The sequence below is a fragment of the Corvus kubaryi genome, unplaced genomic scaffold, assembly GCF_017639235.1.
Source record: "Corvus kubaryi isolate FWS band 111438036 unplaced genomic scaffold, C.kubaryi_AGA036_p1.0 37184, whole genome shotgun sequence".
Classification (NCBI taxonomy): Eukaryota; Metazoa; Chordata; class Aves; order Passeriformes; family Corvidae; genus Corvus; species Corvus kubaryi.
The window spans coordinates 1,901,393-1,923,830 of NW_024581051.1; the positions used below are offsets into that span (position 1 = coordinate 1,901,393).

General features: G+C 38.8%; 1 protein-coding gene across 2 annotated transcripts; it reads right to left on the reverse strand.

Annotated features, from left to right (window-relative positions):
• Window positions 1–4,184: 4,184 nt before the first annotated feature.
• SLC30A6 (solute carrier family 30 member 6) lies at window positions 4,185–19,083 on the reverse strand. Of its 2 annotated transcripts, none has more exons than XM_042022025.1 (14): window positions 19,000–19,083; window positions 16,324–16,410; window positions 15,626–15,741; window positions 14,537–14,579; window positions 12,471–12,536; window positions 12,006–12,086; window positions 10,765–10,800; window positions 9,870–9,964; window positions 9,055–9,103; window positions 7,137–7,256; window positions 6,739–6,841; window positions 6,388–6,435; window positions 5,746–5,814; window positions 4,185–4,703 (listed from the first exon to the last, which is right to left on the reverse strand). In XM_042022025.1, the coding sequence occupies exons 2-14, from the start codon at window positions 16,353–16,355 to the stop codon at window positions 4,206–4,208; spliced, it is 1,356 nt and encodes a 451-aa protein (XP_041877959.1). In that variant the 5' UTR covers window positions 16,356–16,410; window positions 19,000–19,083; the 3' UTR covers window positions 4,185–4,205. The 2 variants fall into 2 exon arrangements, with proteins under 2 accessions (XP_041877959.1, XP_041877958.1); XM_042022024.1 differs by having other exon boundaries at window positions 15,626–15,710; window positions 19,000–19,082.
• Window positions 19,084–22,438: the final 3,355 nt, after the last annotated feature.

Sequence of the window (22,438 nt, forward strand, 5' to 3'; positions counted from 1 at the left end):
AAATTCGTGTGGCTGGTTTGTTTTGGTGAACTCTTGTGGTACTTCATACTTTGCAGGACCTCTGAAAAATGCAGCGCACATTTGCAGTGTGGACTGCTACTCTGCCTCTTTGAGAATTTGAAAGTTAACTTAAAACATGCTTCATTGCGAAATGCTGGATCAGAGGGTTGTTATAACTGGGAAAAGCCTGGTTTTTTAAAAGTCTCTATTAAGACTTAGGTGAAACCATGATTTAACCATGTAGTACACCGAATCATGTCAATTTTGTCACTAACTTTTTACTGTCTGAGCATGCAGCTCTTGAGTTATGTTTACTCAAACCAAAGAAATGAGATACAGGTTGCTGTAATATGAGTCAGTATTTCTCAAAATGTGAAGAAAACACGAAAAGGCTTGCCTTCTTTTTTCTTCCCCCTTGGGTTTTGGGTTTGGGGGTTTTTTTGGTGCAGGAAAAGATGGTCATCTCCTAACTGGATGCAAGCCCTGGAAAGGTTTACTTAAAGAGGGAAGGGTTATCATCTTAACAATTTATATGATCCATCATTCATTTAAAAAATAATTGCTGGAAGGAAAACTTACATCAAGCCAGTAACCATGTGAATCCAAGAATCTAAGCTCTCAAAAGCACAAGAAGTAATCAGTAAAGCAGACATGGTACAAGGTGGGTTCTCATTGCTTCTAAGGCAGAAGAGAACAAGCAGGTAGGACAAAGTCAAAGCTATATGACAAAATACTCAGAAAACAAAAAATATAAGTGAAGACACCAGGACTGGTATCTCTTCTACTCTCAGTTCCAACACTGAATATGAATAAATATCCAGATCCATAGGATCTGGACAAGTACATGACAGATAATCACTTCAGAATTCAGAGAGAGGCTTTATGTTGAAGAACCTATGCCCAGATAGTTTCTCCTTCCCTGTTGGATGGTGGCAGCAAGGCTTAGGAATCAATAGAGGACTTCAGCTAATCTAATCAGCAGAATTGCTGCCCAGGTTCTCTCCTTGAAATGGACTTGTCACATCTCAGTCAAGGGGAAGGGAACAAAAATCAATTTACCACCCACAAAAGGCTGTCACTGGCTTTGTGTGCCAAAGGTGTCTGTGGTTACCACCTGGGTAAAGGGAGTGCAAAACACAATGAACTCAAGAGCCATCACTTAACATGTAAAGCTGATAAAAACCCTGTATTATGGTAGTTATTTGTCCTGTAACAGGTGCTCTGGCTCCTTCTGTATCAGAACAAGGCAGTTTCTCCTTGAAAGAATATGAAGCCAAATAATGGTACGTGCCCCTCAAACTCTCTAAAGCGGGATGCATTTACCTACAAGTGATTGTGATCCTGTGCAATCACAGCTGGAACAGCTCAAGGGAGTAACAATGCCAAATCCTCTGGCAGACAGAGATGACAGTGAGTCCCAGTGCTCTTTCTTCTCTAGCTGGGACAGCATTCCTAGCATTAGGAATGAAGATTATATAAATCAGCAATTCTTATTCACTACATATCAAATAAACATTTAGACTGTGACCACTTAATAGCAAAACACAGTTAGAAAAGGCAAAATGTATAAAAAACACTTTCTGTAGAATTATTCCAAGGACCCATTCTACACTGGTAGTAGACCCAGCAAAACAGTTCTGAAGTTTGACATACCTGCTCATTGAGACTGAAGTATCACCCCAGAGCATCCCTTAAACAATATATATAGAAAGATAACTATAAAATCTTGTACACAAATTACCACTTTCTCCTTGTCATTTAAGAATTACACTGATTTTATTTTCCTCATATAAAAGGAGACATTTTACTCTGTGCTGATTAAACAAATATTCTTAATATATTCATAACAATAAAGCAGCTAAAAAGCTGTTCTAATATCTAAAAGAATATTTATCATCTGCACATATGATATATATTGTAAACAATCACTCAAAAAATATTTTTGTTAAAGTGATTATATTGCACTCAGAATTCTGGGATTCTCACCCTCCCTTCTCATTTTAAATCAAAGATCAGCTTCATTTTTTAATAAAATGGAGATTTAATTTTCTACTAAAAACAAGTAAGCATGCATTCAATATAATACAATGTATTGAAAGTATCAGAAAAAGGGCATGTGTTTGATTACGAAACTGGAGTAAGGAACAATTCTTAAACAGGCCACACAAGAGTAGTATATTGTAAACATTCTGCTGGCTCTAAGGTGTTGCAGATGCTGTAGAAAGTGCAGTCTAGTTCAGCACCCAAGAGATACAGAGGATCTGTTCAAGTGTTCTGTACTTCAGTGAATTTCCATGCAGCAATGGCACATGTAACACACTCACAGAAAGACAGGATAATGAACCAGAGGTGATTACTGAGTTAATACTGACCTCATAGAAACAGAGCCAATTGTTGTCTCTTCATTGTAATCTTTAAATGAAAGTTTCCCAGGTCATTACGTTTTCTTACAGAACAGTGAAATTTTCACTCTTGCTGCAAATGAAGTACAGAACTAGATTCCCTACTTGTAGCTTACATGGACAGTGTCCCAGTGGCAGTCTGGACACTACCCTCAGCCTAAAACATCCCCACAAGATACATGCAGAATGTCACCTTGCTTTTGCAAGAATGACTACCTCCTCCAAGCACTGGCTCAAGAAACACAGGTCATGGAGGGGGGAAAAAAAAAAGAAAAAAAAGAGGAATGCAGTGTCCTTACGCAGAAAAAGAAATCCTCAGCCAGTGACGAGGCCACAGATCTTTAAAATTCAAAGGAAGGCTGTTTTCTCCACTCAGATCTACATGAGAAAGATTTCTTTATCAAAGCCATTCTCTTCAGGTAACATAGTATCCTTGGAATCCCTGAGATACTACAGCTCCTTGTAACCACCTCGCAGAAATGGAGACACTGACTTAGCACACAGATGAACAAGGTGGAAGCCAATATACAGCACCCTGAGTTGCAAGTGAAACCACAGGAATGGGCAACCCATTCCTAGACGGCCAAGAGATGCAGAAGAATGAGCAGAGGAGCAATTGTAACATAGATACTGCACAGGGGAACAGAAAAAAAACTGAAGTATTTCTAAAAGGCCTTTCCTCTGCCTTAGCAGAGCAGAGGAAGAAAAGACAGCAATGAGAGGGAAGAGCTCTCTGAGAAAGGCCCTGGAGAAATACGGACACCTCAGTGTACAGCAGAACAGTAATGCAAAAGCAGAGACAAGTTAAGTGGTCTCATTCCAAGTGTGCGCCAAAGGTTAAGCACTCCAGCAGTGACCATGAAATGTCAGCGATCACTGACCTGTACTCTGGATATAAACCAGGAATATAAATAAATTACTTTTCCCCCTGGAACTACAGAAAAAATACAAAGAGGAAAATACAAAGTCACAATCAAATCATAGAATACTCTCCATAGTCAAAAATGAAATACTGGCTTCAGAAACAATAGCCATCTGTTCTGTATCCTAAATAGGGTTAACTGTAAAAAAGAGGTGCTTGTAAAATCTTAAGTTTAAAGTATTTTATTTCCCAGTATATTGCTAAATAATTCTGCAGTTAAACCAAAAAGTAAGAAATATCAGAGATGAGTATGGAATACTTACAACTAGAAATGGTTGCTGAACCATCTGAATTTCTATAAAAGAGTCAATAAAAATGTAAAAACATGGTATCACAAAATTAATCACAATCTGAAAGGCCGGATTGTCTTCACAATGGCCACAACATGAAAACTGATGGATTTTTGCAACCAAAAACTAACTGTGATTTGGCCCAAACATGGTTTAATACAGCAATCAAACATCTCTGAAAATTGGGACTTGTATTTCTGCCATTTCCTATTCTCTCAGCTCTTCAGCACTCAGTAACTAATTCTCATTAGAAAAAAAAATGTTAGCTGGTCACAATTTTATTCTCTAATGGAGTTGTGCTGCATCTCAATACATTCTTGGATAAACAAAGAAAAGGAGATAAAAAAGATGAGTAGAAATAGACACCCTATAAAAACTACTTGTAAAGTATTTTAAGTCTGGAAAATATCTGTGGCATTACACAGGCTACTGCTGATGCGAAGAAAAAACTGCTATTTAACCACTTCATGAATATGAACAATGCACTTGTTCCCAGCCATTTAGAATGATCTGACATTCCAAATGTTTGTAAAAATTGGGTAATAAAAGAATTAAGTCAATACCCTTAAGTACAATAAATAATGGTGTTTATTATGGTCGGGGCTGACCACGAGCGTTTGTTCCATATCTGCTTGGGACATTTGCAAAACCAGTTCTGAATCCTTGAGCTGCTCCCATTCCTGGTATTCCAAGTCCTTGATTGAGTACACTGCTGTAGGGTGCAGATCCATGATTAAAGCCCAATCCATAGGGCTTTGTCTGAGTGTTTAAAAGGATGACTGGACTCACATTTTTGCCTGGTGTGTTAAAAGAAAATTCTGGTGGTGGGCTGCTGGGCTTAGCTGGAGTGGATGTAACAGGGTTCAAATTATCAGCAGCTTTCAAAGATGGCATTGGAATAATGTGATGATCCGAAAGGTTCAGAATATTGTTTGCAATAGGCACAGATGATAAGGTAGGTCTGATCCAGTCATCTTTGAAAATCTGAACAGTCAAGGTAGAGACCAATGTGTATAATCTGTTAGTGACATGGGCAAGTACCATTTGTTCATTCGCATCTCTCCGAATTCGGACATGGACTGATCCGGCCTAGGAAGTGATAAAAACAAGTTGGCTGTTAATTGTTACTCCAGTCAAGATTCCCCACATGCATTTAAGAAGAGGTAAGTTATTCTGCAGAGAATTATACAACGACCTTTTGCAGTGGAGACTACTGACTAAATTAAGAACATTATTACAGGACACATTTTGATCTTTCCTAATGTGTTGCTCTCTTATGAACATATCAAGATCATCATTCAGGAAAAGTGAGTCTTAGAACCAAACTATACAATACAACATGTGATGGGAGGAAAGGCAACAGCTGGGGGGGAAAATGGCTCAAAAGAAGAACAAGGCGCAGACAGACCTCATACGCCAAATTTAGGCATAAGCGGCAGAAGAGTAAACTGAAAGCTATTTTTACATCAGAAAATGAGAACTACTGCCTTCTTCGTTGTTTCAGGAAGGGTAGCATACTGGAAGAAATCAGTAAAGAAATATTCTAAGAGTCTTCGTTTTCCAGCTGTCACAACATACCTACATCAACGTAGGAGTAACCAAGTTCTGGGTGATCATTCTGTATCACAAAAAACACCCCTTCATTTCTTTCAGCTTACAGAATTATTGGTACATAACTTTAGATATTTTGTTCTACCTTCTCCCCTAGCAATGCTGAAAACATATGATTCTACTGTCTACTGTAGACCTTTGGTGCATTAAGGGTTACAGTTTTCTTCTCTCTTCCTAGACAATTTTCACTAACACACCATTTTGAAAAACATCTTTTCTATTGTTTTTGATTCCCTTCATTGCCAAAACACAAGAGAAATCCTACAGTTGCAAAAATGCATTCTTTAAGCCAGAACTGCAGTATACATTAGTAACATTAACCAGTAACAAAGCTTTAAAAATTTAAAGGACAGGGGAAGAGAAGTTTTGCAATAAAGCACAAGAACTGAGTACTGACTCCATCAAAATTTTTTATAATTAATATTTCAGAAGAAATATCTTACATTATTTAAATTTTAAAAATTAAAGTAGTATCTGACAACTTTTTTTTAAAGGTTAGAAAAATAAAGACATAACTTACCAAAGTGCCAAAACCTAATGTCCAGAAATGTTCATTTCGAACTTCCAACACTCCATCCAAAGTTGAAACCTAATTTTACATAAACATTTCACACAAGTATGAAAATAAATCAGAAGTTTCAAATCTCTTTAGAAATGTACTTTTATACATAACTGAATAACAAATAATTTTCAGTAGTGAAATAAAAGCTCCATACACAGAACAGATGGTATGTGTTAAATGTCACTAATGCTTATCTACTGCACTTTTGCTACCCTTAAACATCCAAATCCATCAAAAAAGGTTTAAGGAACTTATTTCAAGTAACTCTTGCAGCCAAATTGGAGTATGTTCTCAACTTGATATGCTGTAATTCAACAGCTGCGTGTACTCCTTTTCCTCCTTCAACTCACATTTGTAAACCACTTCAATGGTAGCTCAAATTTAAATAAAAACAACCTGCACTACTTAAACAGATTTGTTCCAGATACCTAAATGATGCTATTCATCTTGGAAAGCAAGATTCCTATTTTCTACATGCAGATAAAAAAAAAATTTAAAAATAATTTAAACGAACTTCTTCGACTACTCAGAAAATTCTTCACATTCCTAAATGCTTATTAGCTGTGCACACTGTATGCTATGTATTATACATTGACTTACCTCCCTAAGAAGTTTATCTAACTGGCCAATCACATGAGGTGGGGTTGTCTTCAAAAAGAAGAGGAAAAGAAAAGACAAAAGATATAATAAAGATTAACTGGCCCTGTTTAAGTAAGAGAGCCTTTAAGTCTGGTCTACCCACACAGGAGACCAATGGCACTTTCATTAAATTCTTACGACTTTGTGATGCATATTTGCACTACCCTTAACATTCTTCTAGCACATCACAAATTCCCATTGGAACACTTCCTATGTGCAAGCTTAAAACAGACCTTAAGGGATTCTTTTTTTAATGAGGACGTTTAACAAAACCGAAAACACAAAATCTGTTGATTTGTGACGCTGCCTTACCTGGAGTAGTACCTTCCCACTGTAGACACTCATGGGATACATGGTACCAAATGTCATCAAAGCAATTGCTATAGCAGAGGCTGTGTCCACAGCAAAATAATTGCTAGGGAGAAAGAGCAATTTTAAAGAAACACTGGTTATTTACATATTTGAAAGGCAGAAGAACTTTTGATTCTTTTTTCATTCTTTTAAATTATATACACTTACAGAATTTTACACAAACTAATCTCATTTGAACTCATTCATCTTGGAGAACAGACAGATGCATTTGTAGAGTTGCAAAGCTATTCATACAACATGCAGCTCTAGATGAGATCATTCCTTTCATGTAAAAAATGTATTTTGAGATAGACTGGATACAAAAAGAGTTACTGTTTTAAAACAACAACTATACATACTTGATTTCGATGAGCATATATGTAATGCAAAGAGCCAGAGCTCCAGCAATATCAATCAAGACAAAAGGGTTCATCCGTGGCAGAAAGATGCTACTCAATCCTGGGATGATTCCACAAATACTGCAACAAAACAGAAAAAACAGCTGTCAGCCAGCTCTTCATCATTACTTCGAAACACCAAAACTACAACCACAATTACCATTTGACTTCGAACATATGCTGCTGCCATAGCATAGGATGAGTACTGTAAAGGCCCCACTAATTCTGCTCAAAGGCTGCTGTCAGCAAAAATTACTCAAGTATTTTTTTCAGGTAACACAGGCCTACAATACAGCTGTATCAGCTGTATGCAACACAAGTACTTTATGGGTTCAATGTTGGTATTACATAGATATATGTAGTGAGGGATTTGCATATCACCAGTCTTCAATCCATCTGCCACCGTGGTGTGCAAAAGTGTCCCAAAGCCAAAGCTAATTAATTCATGAAGTCTGAAAGGAGGAAGAAGACCAGCTACATAAGAGGAGACCAAAAAAATGCATGAGGGAATGCTGGGAGAATTATTTATTTATAGCTATCTCCTGTCAAGAGGAGTTTGTGTGTTTCCCAGTGAACACAAGTGCATGTCATGTCCTGGAAAATTGAAAGGCAAAGACAACACGAAATGTTTTGTTGCTATGGTTAAAGCCAACCTATGTTTAGACATCATGTGCTGGCCTGCTCCTGTAAGAATTTTAATCAACATAATTATATACAGGTGCAGGTATTTTTTAATCAGCACTGCTTCACATAACACATCTGAAATAGCTGTATCCATACTAATTCTTTTTTTTTTTTTTTTTGTATTATATACACTGTATACAGATTATCTCAAAACCCAGTAGAAATTATATTACTCTTGATTTGGGACCTCCTCAAGTTATCCATCAGTGTCCTTGCCCATAACACTGTGTTTCCACACTGACAAAAGGAAAACTGTGCTACTGTCTGTGATTGGTATGCACCTTTTTTTTTTCTTTACACTAAAACTTGGGCAACCTAATTATTAGTCTTCCAAAAATATTTTGCAGATTTTGGTTCTGATGATGTAACATCTTATACCCACACAAAATCAATTCTTCTATTATCAAGTCAGCATTCTCTGCTTTCCTTAGCTGTAAAAAGATCACAAGACGCAGAAACAGATGGGCTTTGAAGCATACTTAACATGTTTTACAACTTGGTTTAAGAAGAAGAACTTGGTTCTTCTTTCGATATTGACAGATACTTGGAAGAACATGTATGGATTAAAATAAACTTTCCTGACATCTGACAAAACTATTTGCAAACAGTGTTATCTTGTATTCAGATATCCAATACAAGCAAGACAGTTAGCAGACAAGATGAACGAGCAACACTGCTCATAGCCCTGAAAGACAAAGACTTTCCAGTTTCCTGCTGGACAGGTGAGGAATTTCCATAGCTATGGTTCAGTGAGTAACCGGTTTCATATATGACATTTAAACTCAACCATCTGAAACATTTGTCCAGCCCACAGATAAACATATGTAATAAACATAAATTATTACAAAATATATCACTCAGTAATGCATGTTGCAAAATGCAGTTCAAGTATGTACAGGATAATGCTGGTTTTCCTGTTCTCATCCAAAGAGAATTACACATAATCCATTTAACACATACACTCAAAAGAAAAGATACCCAGGAAGACATATTTCTGTTAGATTGTTGTATCTGGGAACTATGGGAGACAGTGTTTGCTCCGGAGTTCATACAGGAGACCTACAGTAGGTACAGCTATTCTAAAAGTTCTAATACAAGTTTATGCCTCAATACCCCTCCAAATTGTTATTATACACACAAAACCAACAATGCCTTCCAGAAGCTAATGATTCTGAAAAACAATTTAAAGCTTTACCTTCTACTAAGATCTGCAACATGCTCCTGAAGCCAACTTGTGCTGGCAGCTGCAAAAAAAAAGAAGGTAATAAAGTTACCACAATTTTAAGTACCATTTTAAAGTTACTACATTTTAAAGTCAACATAAGTTTTATTTTAAGGGAAGAATCCAATAAATACACTGTGAGTAAATATATCTCAACAGATACCCTGGCACTTGAAAAAAGCCCAAAGTCTGTCTTTTCCAGGCAGCAAGTACAACATCCACTCTCATAATAATCTGATTAAAGACAAATATAATTGGAGGTTATAACCATTATCTTTTATATAATATAATGGATAATATATATTTATAACTATGGACAATTTACAGGACAATTATAACAGGACAATTTACTATTGCGGGAATGACTGTAAACCTACTTCACAATGAAAAAGGCAAAAGAGCTTTTAAAAAGAACTATTGCATTAACTTATTTTTAATCCATTAATACATCCATAAAATGTCTTGAAAGTTCTGGTATCTGTCACATGATCTTCACTGGTTGAATTCAAAAGATTGAAAATAAAAGATACTGCAGCATTAAAATGGTACTTGATTTATCATATTAATGACTACATACTACTCAGCCTTATAAGCAAACTGGAGTTGAAAATCAGATGGCAATTCTACTGCACAAAGTTACATTAACAGAGGTAACAGTAATATATACCCACTATTGTTATTGTTACCCACTCTTATTAAGAAAATTACCAGACAAGTTATACGTTGATAAAAATAGGAACGTTAACATCTTTTTCTCAATTCTTGTTATAGTCTAATTTATCACATACCTTCAGAGACATAAGCAAAAGGCTTATTCTTAATGGAAAGCATTGTAAATAAGTTGAAAAAGAGAGCCACGAAAGTACCAACCAGCAGTCGTCCCCTAGGGAGGGGAAAAAAGGTGTCTTAATTTCCTATCATCACAAAACATGTAATCAAGTAACTGTAACTACCAATAACAGTATCAAAATACTTTGCTTGGTTTCATTCACTGAGGCTGAAAACAAGCAGGATAAACTTGTGTAATACTTAATAACCAACAGTGTATTATCATTGTAAGGGTTATACAAGATCACTGAACTTCGTACATTATTGTTATCACATAATGCTCATAATGTTGAGTAACAGCTCTTAACTGATTGCACATATGCACACACATATGTACCTGTCCTTTGAAAATATAAATACATTGTCCCTTCAGCAGTACAGCTAAGAAGCTTAGCTTTCTATGGAATTATGCCATACACCCCCAGCCTTCTTCTACAACTACTTCCACATACATTCCAGGTCCCGTTCTTCTGCCCCATAAAACCTTCTCTTCCCTTCCCCATGTTCTTTATAGTCTTCACCATCTCTGCAACACTTTCAGTTTGCTTATGACCACAGCATCCTTCCCCCCCACACACCAGGCCTTCCTAGAGGCCGCAAGAAACAAAAGGAACTGATCTAGGAAAAGCCGCAAAATATAGTTAAATCACTATTTGAGAGAGCATGAGCATTAAATTTCAGTTGTACCTTGAAAAGAACTGTTTGCAGTATAGCTTGCACAGCATTTGAAACAAATGCCAAGGCACCAAAAGCAATTTGGTACTGGAAGTACTTGCATAACTAATATATGTTAGATTAAGAACTAGAAACACAAAAGGACAAGAACACATTTTACATGCCAAAATCATTTCTTACGTGTGTATCTCAGGCTGTTCCAGAAACCGCTCCGCACTACAAAAATAATTGAACATTTGAGTTATATTCATACAGTAAAGCCTTGATACCTGAAGATTATTTTTACAGTTCTGTAGAATTAGCTGCCATTCATAAACAAAAACTGATAGATACAGTGCTGCAAAAAAATGGATTGCTTAAGAAAACTTTTATAAGCAATGAAAGCATTTAACACTGAATCGAAGGAGATGTAATTTAGATATCCCAAATATTTCCAAACTGTGCCACATATGCGCTAGTTACCATGAATACTGCCTACATGATAAAAATATGCTTGTAAATGAACATGAAAAAAAATATTGCTTCTGGCACCACCACCAGTGTTGGCAAACACAACAAACTAAGTCTGAAATTCCTGACTTACCACCTCACACTAAGCAAGGTCAAATAAAGTAGACATTGGATACTGTGGTGGAGATATAGATCTTTTTTCACCCACCAGTGAGTTAACAAATGAGCTTCAGCTGTAACAGAAAAACCTGCTAAGTTTGTGGAATTTCCTAAGACTGATGTTGGAAAACTTGGAGGTTTTGACAGAGGTTCATTCATTCCAGTGTACTGTCAGTTCAATACACTGACCTTATAGTATGAAGTTGCTAAGTTGTTAACATAGCCCTTTATACAGAAAATAGAGCCATTGAATAGAAAGAGGGAAGATACACTGCCCCAGTTTTAAATTCCAGATGTTAGTTAACAAAAGCCTCTTCATCTTTAAAAACTAAAATAATGTTTTAGGCTAACCTCTCAAAATACAAATGCTTCATGCATAGATGGTATGGCAAATTAATACTTGAGCAAATTTTGAGGGAGTGAAGAAGTTGATGCTTTAAACATTCAGATCCTTGATATATTATGAAGCTGCTTTGACTTCCAACAATAAGAGAAGAAAAAAAAAATCAAGATGCATAAGGAAATGCATTAATTACCCAACTTTTTGGAAAAAATATTCTTCAAACCATTAAATCTTTTCCTAGAGAGCTTTTTAAGTACGTTTATCAATTCCCATCTTTACATCTAAAGCCAACATGTAGTGTAATAAATGCAAGCAAGCAGTAAGGTTTAGCAATACTTTTTTTTTAAATCTTAAGTTTTTTCTAAAGTATCTCTCTACATACAGCACTTGTAGAATGCATGTGCTTTTGGTTGATCTAGATGATATCCTCATATGTTAAAAAATTAAAGAAAACCGTATATAACCCTACCTTTCTTTCAGTATAAAAAGAGCACCAAGCTGTGCCAGAACTGTAGATGCAAATACAGCTAGAACTTCAAACCTTTCAAACCTGAAATTTGAGAATTAAGTTTAGAAACACTGAACATTGAACAACGCATCAAAAAGAATCTTTTCTGTGCAAGAACCAGCAGAATACACCTACTCTTTCCAGTTCCTTCAACAGCAGACAGATGGGAAGAAACAGGAAGTTTTATGGAATAGGCATTATTTTCAGTTTCTTTTAACATTCCATTCATCAGAGACACCTTAAAATTAAGCATTTCTTAGTTCTTCTTCCTGTCCACCCCCTCCTCTGTAACTGTTCTTTACAATATGTCTTGGCCCTCCTCATTTTTAGGCTCTTTCACATAGAGATTATTACTGATGGCTGTTCAGGGATCCAGGCAATGAAATATTGTATCATCAAACACTACATCTTGTTATTAGTACTTACCCAAATGAATAGACTGGGCTGGGTTTCTTCATCATTACCCAGTAGCTTATTAGACCTGTTACCAAACTGAAAAGAGGGGGAGAATTAGACTATGATAAATAACTGCACCCTTTACCAACTGCATGATCTACAAATACACACTTGAGCCACCAGAACTCAAACAAACGAATACAACCACGTCTTATGCTGAACTCAAACTCCATCGCTGTCACAGTGATGTTCTAAATACACCTCATGTGCTTTTTGAACTTGCCTAGAAATGCTGTAACCTGAGAAAGGCCATTTAAATGAGAAGGAAGCTGATAAGTAAGACAGAAGAGTGACAGAAAAAGCAAAGAAATCTCTCCATTAAAGTGTTCCTTTAGAGATATACCATGAACTAGATTTAGGATTCTAGAATAAGTCTCAGGCCCAAGTATTGCCTTTCTTTCACACAGTGTAATTTCTCTACATATATGGCCAAAATAGATTTACTTTCTTTGGCTGTGTTCACCTACACAGGCTCTTATCTAGCTGGCCATTCACTGACAGCCACAGGTCTCTCTTGCTATCTTCTGTCCAAATTTTTCTCTCATATTGAACATCTAGAATTCCAAGTATTTTGGAATCTCCATGGTAGTAGTCAGAATGTTTCAAGGATGAGTATAGTTTTCTTTGCCTATTTTTCCTCTATTGAACCCTTTGAACAATTTTTTCAATTGGAATCCACATGGATTCGGTGCCATCTGTGCTTTCATGCACTCCTTTTGTAATTAACAATGTTAAATCACACTGGATCAAGAAATCATCCCTACAACTGATGAACAATCACATCCTCACAACTTGATTGTCAGCTGTGTAGAATAAAAGTAAAAGCAAAGGAAGTAATACTGTTCATATACAAAACAGTAAATTCATATACTCAGTAAGACTATTATATACCACCTGGAAAATGACAAAAAGAAAGGAAGCAGAAACTGATTTTTGCAGCAGAATTACTGAGCATTGTTCTCCCTTATAGCAAATCAAAACTCTTGAAAGAGATTGCTGTGAGTTAGAATAATCTTCTAGTCTAACCCCTAATTAACCTACAATATGAGTGCCAGGGGTGTTCTACCTTCTCCTAAAACTGAAAAAGAAAAAAAAAAATCTATACAAATAGGAAATACCACATCAACACTTTCCTCAATTTCCCCAAGGTGAAAAAGGTATTTTGAGTCAAGACAACAAAAACTCAGTAGATACAAAATTCTAAGAGAAATATGAGATTCATTAAAGTCAAATCACAATTCTAATAGTCACAGATCAATTCTTTTTTGTGCCTATACCAACAAGTCATTTTTGTTTCTGCATGTTTGCTGATGTTATTTATAAATGTTTTACTGTAAGTCAGGTAAGTTATGGTACGTAGTGGACATATTATAACTCAGAAAGCTGATCCATACCTTTTATAAGATAGTGAGATAGCAAGGAAAATAATGTAGGCTAATATTTTTAAAATATATGCATTTTACCTCCCAACCAGTGCAACCATTCTGTATCTGAGATAAGAACTGAATATATTTCATGTCTGTATTATCAATATTACCAAAAGCATTCAGAACTATCATACTAAAAGTTGTTTTAATATAATTTTGTTAGGAAACAAGAAAAATACTGAAAATATCTAATGAGCTTATGTGCAGAGTGCTTGGTATCCAGCTTACGAAATAGAATTACATGCTTCTGGTTTCCTGATATTAAAACTGAGGGTTACTTCACAATCAGTGACTATGGCATTAGGAAAATGTTCTGAGAGAACAACCAGACAACAGTTTTATGCTATATTGTTTTATGTTGTCACGCATCTGCACAGAGAAATCCATGACTGAACTGATCAGTTACTGGTCATTCTCAATATAGCTATGGTGGGTTTTACCATCTATTTATTGTGTGCAATTTTATACTCATTTAAACTATATTTAAACCAGTTACTGTTTCTATCCTGATGATTTAAGTTACAGGTCTTTGAACCTGTAAGTAAGTTTTAAATGCACAGAAATATACCGACAAAATAAACAGTAAGACAAAATGGGAAAAAAACTCACCTGAAAAGATCAAAGATTGTCAAATATGTGTAAGCAGTTAAAGCTGTAAAGAAAAGTAAATATTAAAACTTAATATTTAATTTTTTAATGCAAAACTCACTTGTATTCTAAGCCCCTTTTGTGCAGCTCTTTTCAATCTTCTACCTACACAAACTGCCTCTGCTGATAGAACAAGTCTCTGTGAATATTCTAAAGACACCAATGTATTTAACATCATAAGCAGGTTGATTAAGGCAATCCTAGTTCAACTAAAGCATGTAATAAAGCCCAGATACAAAAGGTATCACATTTGTGACTAAGCTGTGACTAGGAATTTAAGTACTTAAAAGTCAGGAGATCTTTCAGAGACACATCACTTACCAAAGCTAGAGATCTCTCATGTGCATTATTGCAGTGAAAAGTAGGTTGAACAGAATATTTTTTGCATCTCTAACCTATCCTGAAACTGCAAGAAAACCTGCATAAAAAATTAAAAACTAAAAAAGCATTCTATTCTCAGTACAGATGATGGGAAGCACATCAAAGCTCCTATCCAAAAGCAGAAGGCATACAAAACTGCATTGGGTCTGGCTGATCTGTAGTTCATTTCCCCACAGCAGCCCTCACAGTGCTGTGCTTTGCAGTGGCAACTACACAGGTGTTGTACCACTCCAGGGTTTTGGCTACTGCTGAGTATTCCTTGGAATCAAAGAAGTCTTAAGCCTTTTGCCACGCTACAAACATCCTCATTCAACTCCAAGTGAGGGTCTCTGTATCAGTCACTGGTTCCACTTATACAAGGAACAGGTTTGAGGACTAGTAACTCAAAAGTCTACTGGTTTTCAGTCTTAAACATGAAGAAGCTACTGCAGAAAGCATATGACCAGCAGGACTGAAAAACTGTGCAAACTTTGAAGGACTTTCACCCATCCAAACTTGTCTGTGAAAAATGCTTCTAAACTGACTGTGGCAAAGCAAAAGGAAGCACTTTCTGAACCTAACCTCTAGCTCCATTAAGTGCTGGACTTGGCTTTTTCAGTCAGCTGGAACTTCACAAGCTAAGAAACACACGGTAGTTTGTTGTAGTTTCAGTACATGAGAGCCACCTACCTATGCTGTTTGTAGAGCTGCACCACATCAGCAGGAGGCCAATACATATTAAATTTATAGCACCAAACAGTAAAATCTTCCAGGACTGTTGATGAGAATAAATATGTTCTTTACACCTTCCAAAATTTACAAGACAAAAATATATCAATCTGGTCTTAAAAAACAATATTGCAGTATTTGGTCATGCAAACAGATCTTGCTTCTCCTCCCTCCCAAAAATTCACCACTCATTTCAGAACAACAAGCCCTTATTCTATTTTAAACTTTACAGATTATTTTAGAACTCATTTATGAATGCCACCATGCTTAAAATACCTTTTTGGTCTAAAAAAAACCCCGCCCATCTATAATATTTGCATTTTATTACAGCACACAGCACCTGACTTCTGAAGACCAACTTGTGCAATCTTGTATTAGTGGGTTCCTTTTTTGTGCTGAAACTTTGGTCCCAAAAACATCTGCAAATACTCAGTTTACAGTTCTACTGAACCCATCATTTACAAGTATAATTCTGGAGAACACTAATTGACAGGAACAATGCACAGGAAGGAACATAGCTGCAGAGATAGATTTTTATTTTAAGCACAGCTAGAAAAATCCAAAGAAAAATTTTCACAATATACTTAATACTGTATTTTAACTTATCCCAGTTAATGTATTTTTATTATGATGATGATTTTTTTTTAAGCAATACTTACCCTTCTGTCTGCTGCAACCAACCTAAATTCATGTGTTAACTTTCCAACCAATGATCTCTGTGATTTGCGGAACAGGTGTATTGTCCCCTTAAAAAAAAAAATAGTTTAATTAAAAACTTTACTTAAACCATAATTTAAATTAGCATAAAGGAAATCTTCATCTATGAACTATTTTCATAATTATATCAAAGACTCAGGTGAATTTTTTGTTAATTAGAAATACCACATAAACTTTAAACTCAGTATTTTGGTAACCATTTCACATGGTTATTATATTAGAAAATGACAAATTACTTAGAATCAAGCTTCATTTAAACATAATCCAGAACTCAGGTTTACTGGAAAAGATACTAAAGTATCATTTAAAGAGTGGGTTTTAACTTTTATTTAGATGAAACTACTCCAGACAGTTTGAAAACACAAATATATTTGTTTATCAAAGCACACTTCCCACCCAAAGGCAATGGATTCCTTAAACAGGAAAATATTGTTCACAGATTATAAAGGAGAGCCCACCACAGAAGTAAAAACAATGCTGGTGATGTGGTGGCCACAGGGCCAGTAACAAAACAAGACATACCAACAATGTTGGCTCTGACTTAACCTAAATGCACCCAGTAGCTGTGGTCAGTGCAGGTGCTCCCTCCCCTACCTTACAGAGACCTGCAGATGAGCTCTGTCCTGGTGTGGAGATGGGAGAGAGGGGCATGGTGCTCCTGGAAGCGTGACAGGGAGCAGACTACCAGAGAAATTCATCCACCATGCCACCTGGCTCCCCTTCCCCAGAGGGTCCAAGCTTCTAGCTGGTCGTCCTCCCTCCTGCTCTCCCCACAAAGAAGTAAACTTTCCACATGAAAAGCCCTTCTGATTTGCAACAGTAACTTGTGAACTTGTAATGATGGTCTGTCATCTGCAGCATTTGGGGGCTGGATTAAGTAAGGCTTGATTTTAAGCTATCACACCTTAGCTGCCAGCAGAAGGCAAAAAGACGTACTAATGGGCTCTTCACCAAAATAAATTCAATTAACTTTCAGACATTTTGTCAACACAGCTGCATTTCATATTATCTGAGAAATACAAGTATGCCATGAATTAAAATTTAAGCACTACTACAGATCCCAAGTTTCACTCTTCTGGGACAAAACATTGGCATTTACTCTCTTCTTTATTAGCTAATCATTACATGATTGTTTTAATCCTCAACAGACACATGCAGGATGCCAGAACACCTTGGAAAGCTTTTCTAACAGGCAGTGGACTGCCAGCTTATGAAAGCTGCTGTGTTACAGAATCACAAAGAAATATAGACTGTCCTGAGTTGGAAAGGACCCACAAAGACCATAGAAGTCCAACTCCCAGCCCTGCACAGGACAGCCCAAGAGTCACACCATGTACCTGAGAACATTGTCCAAGTGCTTCTTGAGCTCTGTCAGGCTGGTGCTGTGACTGTTCCCCTGGGGAGCCTGTTTCAGTGCCCAACCACCCTCTGGGTGAAGAACCTGTTCCTAATATCCGCCCTAAACCTCCCCTGGCACAACTTCAGGCCATTCTCTCTGGTCCTGTCACTGGTAACCAGAGAGCAGAGATCAGTGCCTGCCCCTCCTCTTCCTCTCACAAGGAGTTGTGACTGCAATGAGGTCTGCCCTCAGTCTCCTCTCCTCCAGGCTGAACAGACCAGGTGCCCTCAGCCGCTTCTCATACGTCTTCTCCTCCAAACTCTTCGTATCTTCGTAGCCCTCCCTGTCGCCTGTACACCCACCGCTTTCCCACACTGCTGGCACGGTGTCCATCGCCCAGCCGCACCGTGCCACACCTCCTTGTTTACAAAGGATGCCGTGCATCAGAGCTGTGTATTCCGTGCCACAGGGGACCTCGTGCAAACTCACGCAGGCCACAGCCCACCCCTGGAAGCAAGCTCCAACTCAGCACGTGTTGCACCTTGCCATTAAAGCGTCCCTAGATCCTACAGTTCTGCCGAGAGCTCAGTGCTGGGCACGGCGGCTGCCCCACACCTCAGCCCCGGAGGGTCCCCGTGTGGAGGAGCTAAAAGCGCTGTACAAGACGCGTTTCTGCAGCGAGCGGCGCTGTCTGCGCCAACAGGTGACAGCACCTGTTATCGATACCGATGTCACTTTAGCGGGGCTCAGCATGAAAAGGGAACACTTCGCCGCCCAGATGAACACGCACACACGGCGGTCGCTCCCAAAAGATCTTTGGGAAGCGAGCCTCAGAGTGACAGCCCCGACACCGGGGAGCAAGGGCACTATAACCTGTTTGTCCTGAGGCGAGTCCCAGCTCCCTGATGTGCCGCTGAAGGAGAACTTCGAGGCTCAGACGGCAGCCCGACGACCTCGTTCGAGACGCACCTCCAGCACAGGAGCCCCCCACGGCCCCGGCTCCCACCCGGGCCCTGCCCGCGGTGCCGGCCGCCCGCGGCCCCGACAGCCCCCGGTGACCGCGCTCGAGGGGAGGGCGGAAAGCTCCGAGGAGGAAACAGCGCACGGGCAGCGGCGCCCCGCGCTCCCCCGGGCCCGCTAAGGGCCGCACCAGCCCGGATGCCCCGCGGCGCCGCTGCCCCGGCCGGGGAACGGGCACTTCTAGCAGCCTCCTCACCCCGTATTCCACGTACGACTTCCCTTCCTCCTTCTCTGCTTGCCCCCAGCAAGGGCCACTCACCATATTACTCCCCGCAGCGGAAGAGACGGCGCCATGCGAGGCCGGAAGGGGCGGGAGAGGTTCCTGTCGCCGTGGCAACGAGCGGGCCCGGCGGGACACGTGGCGGAAGCGGCGCCCGCCGGGAGCTGGCTGCGGCTCCGTGCCGCTCCCGTGGGATGTGCGGCACAGCCCGCCCGCCCTTCGTTCCCCCCCAGCCGGCGGCACGCTGAGCTGGCGGCCCGCTTTAGGACGGGAGGGTCTTGTCTGCCGCCCCACCGCGCCGTTTGTCTGCTCGCTGCCTGCGAGAATCCAAGGAAAGGGCTCCGACGGGTGGTCACCATCACAGTATCAGAATCCAACCTATGACCAAACACCACCATGTCAACTAGAACATAGCACTGAGTGCCACGTCCAGTCTTTCCTTAAAAACCTCCAGGGATGGTGACTCCACCACCCCCCCGGGCAGCCCATTCCAATGTCTAACTACCCCTTCTGTGAAGAAATTCTTCCTACTATTCAACCTAAACCTCCCATGGCACAGCTTAGGACTGTCGTAGTCCTAGGCCTGTCATAGTCTGTCACGATGCTCCACTACCGCAATTCTACAAGGATGGGTTTGCTTCCAGTACGAGCATTCCTCCGTACAGGAATGCACCGGAGTTCGCGCTGGCGTCCCCACCGCCAGCCCTCGCCCTGCCGCGGTGCTCGGCATTAAGGGCACTCAGGACACAGCCTTCAAAAGGCATCTCTTTTCTCTAGCAAAACCCTCAAAGGACAGCAGGTCTCCAAACTACAGGGCTTATGTTGAAAATTAATCACTTTGTTGTGTGCTGAGATTCTTAGAGCTGCTCCCGTTGCTCCGAATATGATAAGCATTGGAAGCATTACAGTCCAGAGGAGGGATCTGCACGCAGTCTAACCTCATCCCAGAGTCTGCTGCTATCCAAAGCAGACTTGGAGAGAGGATTCTGCTAGAGATTACTGCTACTGAGGCTCTGGAACACCGGGACACGAGGGCTGCGGGGTGACAGCAATCCCCTGGTGTGGGTGGCCAGCAGATCGCTTCACTGTGCCCCGAAGTTCCTGTCAGAAGGAATGTGTACGGCAGGACCACCTGCGTGGAAAGTACAACGAAGTACAGAACAGAAGTCATCTTGGAAGCTCGGACAGCTCTCTCTTAAGAAAAATTGTGTTGCAAAGCACCTGCATGGGATTGAATGTACCAAAAGATTTAGTCACAAGACAGCTTATTTATTACTTACTATTATTTGCAAAGTAAGTGGAAAAGAGGAATCAAAATTGAAGTGAGATATGTTATTAAGACAGATTATTGTGCATAGAAAGATACTTGAAGCAACCTTCTGTAACACTGTCTTATCTTTGTTCTTTTAAGAGTCTATTCAGTTCTCCAGTACCCATAGTTAAACTGGTTAAAAATGTTATTTGCATCTCACCTGTTCTGTAAAACATACCAAAACACTTACCTGACTGTGAGAGAGAGGCCTGTACATCAAATTAAACCAGGAACAAGCCAGTCTTTAATCTGCTTCCCAGTTAAGTGTGCTTCACAGATAAGTTTTAAGTGTGTATTGTCTCCTGTTCCTGTACATTTGCAGAGCATGTGATTTTATTATTGATAAAAAAAGATATAACAATTTTTATTTTCCAGATTTTTTGTGTATTTTTGTCCTTAGAGGACACAGTATCATTAATTAAGAATATCTAGCAGACTGATCAGGTAATTTTATTCCATAGATATATTTAATGTCTCAGGCCTCATTCTAAGCTCTTGGCTGTAATCAGTAAATTTTTTTCCAGTGTATGGAAGAAGTTTTGGAAACTATTTGCAGAAAATAGATCTGCACTTTATAGAATCTGGATGACAGGCAAGAGAATTCAAACTGCAGCTGCTGCCTCCATTCAAATTTAACTAGAAAATCAGACCTCGGGTGAATCACTGTATAATTTGCTCCACAAAGTTGTTTGGTTACTTCATTATTGACATAGTATCAGGCTTTTTGATTATTTGATGTCACAGGGTATTTCTTCCCAGAAGAGGCCAATAGTTAGTTATTAGTAACTGCACTTGTAAAAGTGTCTTCACAGAAGACAAGTTCTACAATAGCACAGCTGGTACTAGCATTCTGCACATAACAAAGCTAACAGTCTTCAAGGATGTCTTACAACTGAGGCAAATTTGAGGCCTTTTAGAAATTGCTAAAATGAGATTTGAAAGTAACAGAAGTTACAGACTTCGACAGAACATATTGTTCTTACAGCATATACTTGCCAAGAAAGTGGAATTTTCAAAACTATGTGGTAAAAACAACACACTTTGCTCAATAGGTTGTTTGTAGGATGATATTCTGAAAAAAAAGGTGGTTTTTTTTAATATAGCTACAACACAGCACCTGGAACAATCCCATAAGTGTTGAGAGATGGATTTTAGTTAAACTATATTTTTTTGCCTTCACTACTACACGTATTTTCTGTTTTATCATGACACACTGAATAAAAAATTACTTAGAGAAAGTTGCGTAACTGTCTTTTCCAGAGCCATTTGAACCCTTGTAGGAAACACGCTGGATTTCACAAGTTCACGACATATTTGGAAATTTGCAGAAAGATGGCAGGATTGGAAACAAACAAAAAAACCCAACAAAAATCCAAACAAAATCCCCCACAAACAAACAAACCAACTTTACTTTTTTCTCACTTTTCTCTGGCTATATTAGAGCACTAAAATACAGAAATAAATAGATTTCCATCTGAGATATGCCTGCATATAACACTAGGCATGCAGTCTTGTCTCCCCCCTTGGCTGGAATGGGAAGAATTTAATGAGTCCAAGACACTTCAGGATATGCTGCCAAAACCAAAATAGCTGTAGATTTCAAAATAGCGAATGGTGGGATATTTTTTTCATGCTCTTCCTTCTTCACTAATTTTAATTTATTTGATTATCCCCCTCTGCAAGAATAAAATATTTGAATGTCTGTAACCTATACACAAAATTACCAACAGAAATTATTTTAGTGGTTCAAAATCTACCTCCAAGCAGTAGTATTTCAGCCAAAGAGAGAGACCTTGGCAGACAACAATGATGTATTTCTATCCTAAGGAATCACTCCTTGACAGAAGCAGGAATAGCTCATATGCTTCAGTCCAAAATCTTGGGGTTTTCTCCTCATTGCTGTATTGATTTTTATCTGGTTGGTTTTAGCAGTGATTGATATGATGATGTGTGGAAGGCAGTGGTCATGGCTCCTTTTTGAGAGACCCCTAGTGCTGCCAGATATGTACTATTAAAATGCTCCTTTAAAAAAAAAGTTTGATTAATCTTGTCTTCAGGATGCAACTGTAGGAACAGAACACCCCAGTAGTTGTAAGCAGTACAGATGCAGCCTCAAGACAAAGAAATTACAAATGGTAAGGAGATGGAGATAAGTAAAGAATTTAG

Excerpts from the sequence above, each read along its gene's own strand:
- SLC30A6 (XM_042022024.1), bottom strand. Across the intron at positions 12,537-14,536 it reads ACAATCTTTGATCTTTTCAG|TTTGGTAACAGGTCTAATAA; the intron begins GTGAGTTTTTTT and ends CCCTCTTTTCAG. Across the intron at positions 4,704-5,745 it reads CATTAGGTTTTGGCACTTTG|GCCGGATCAGTCCATGTCCG; the intron begins GTAAGTTATGTC and ends ATCACTTCCTAG.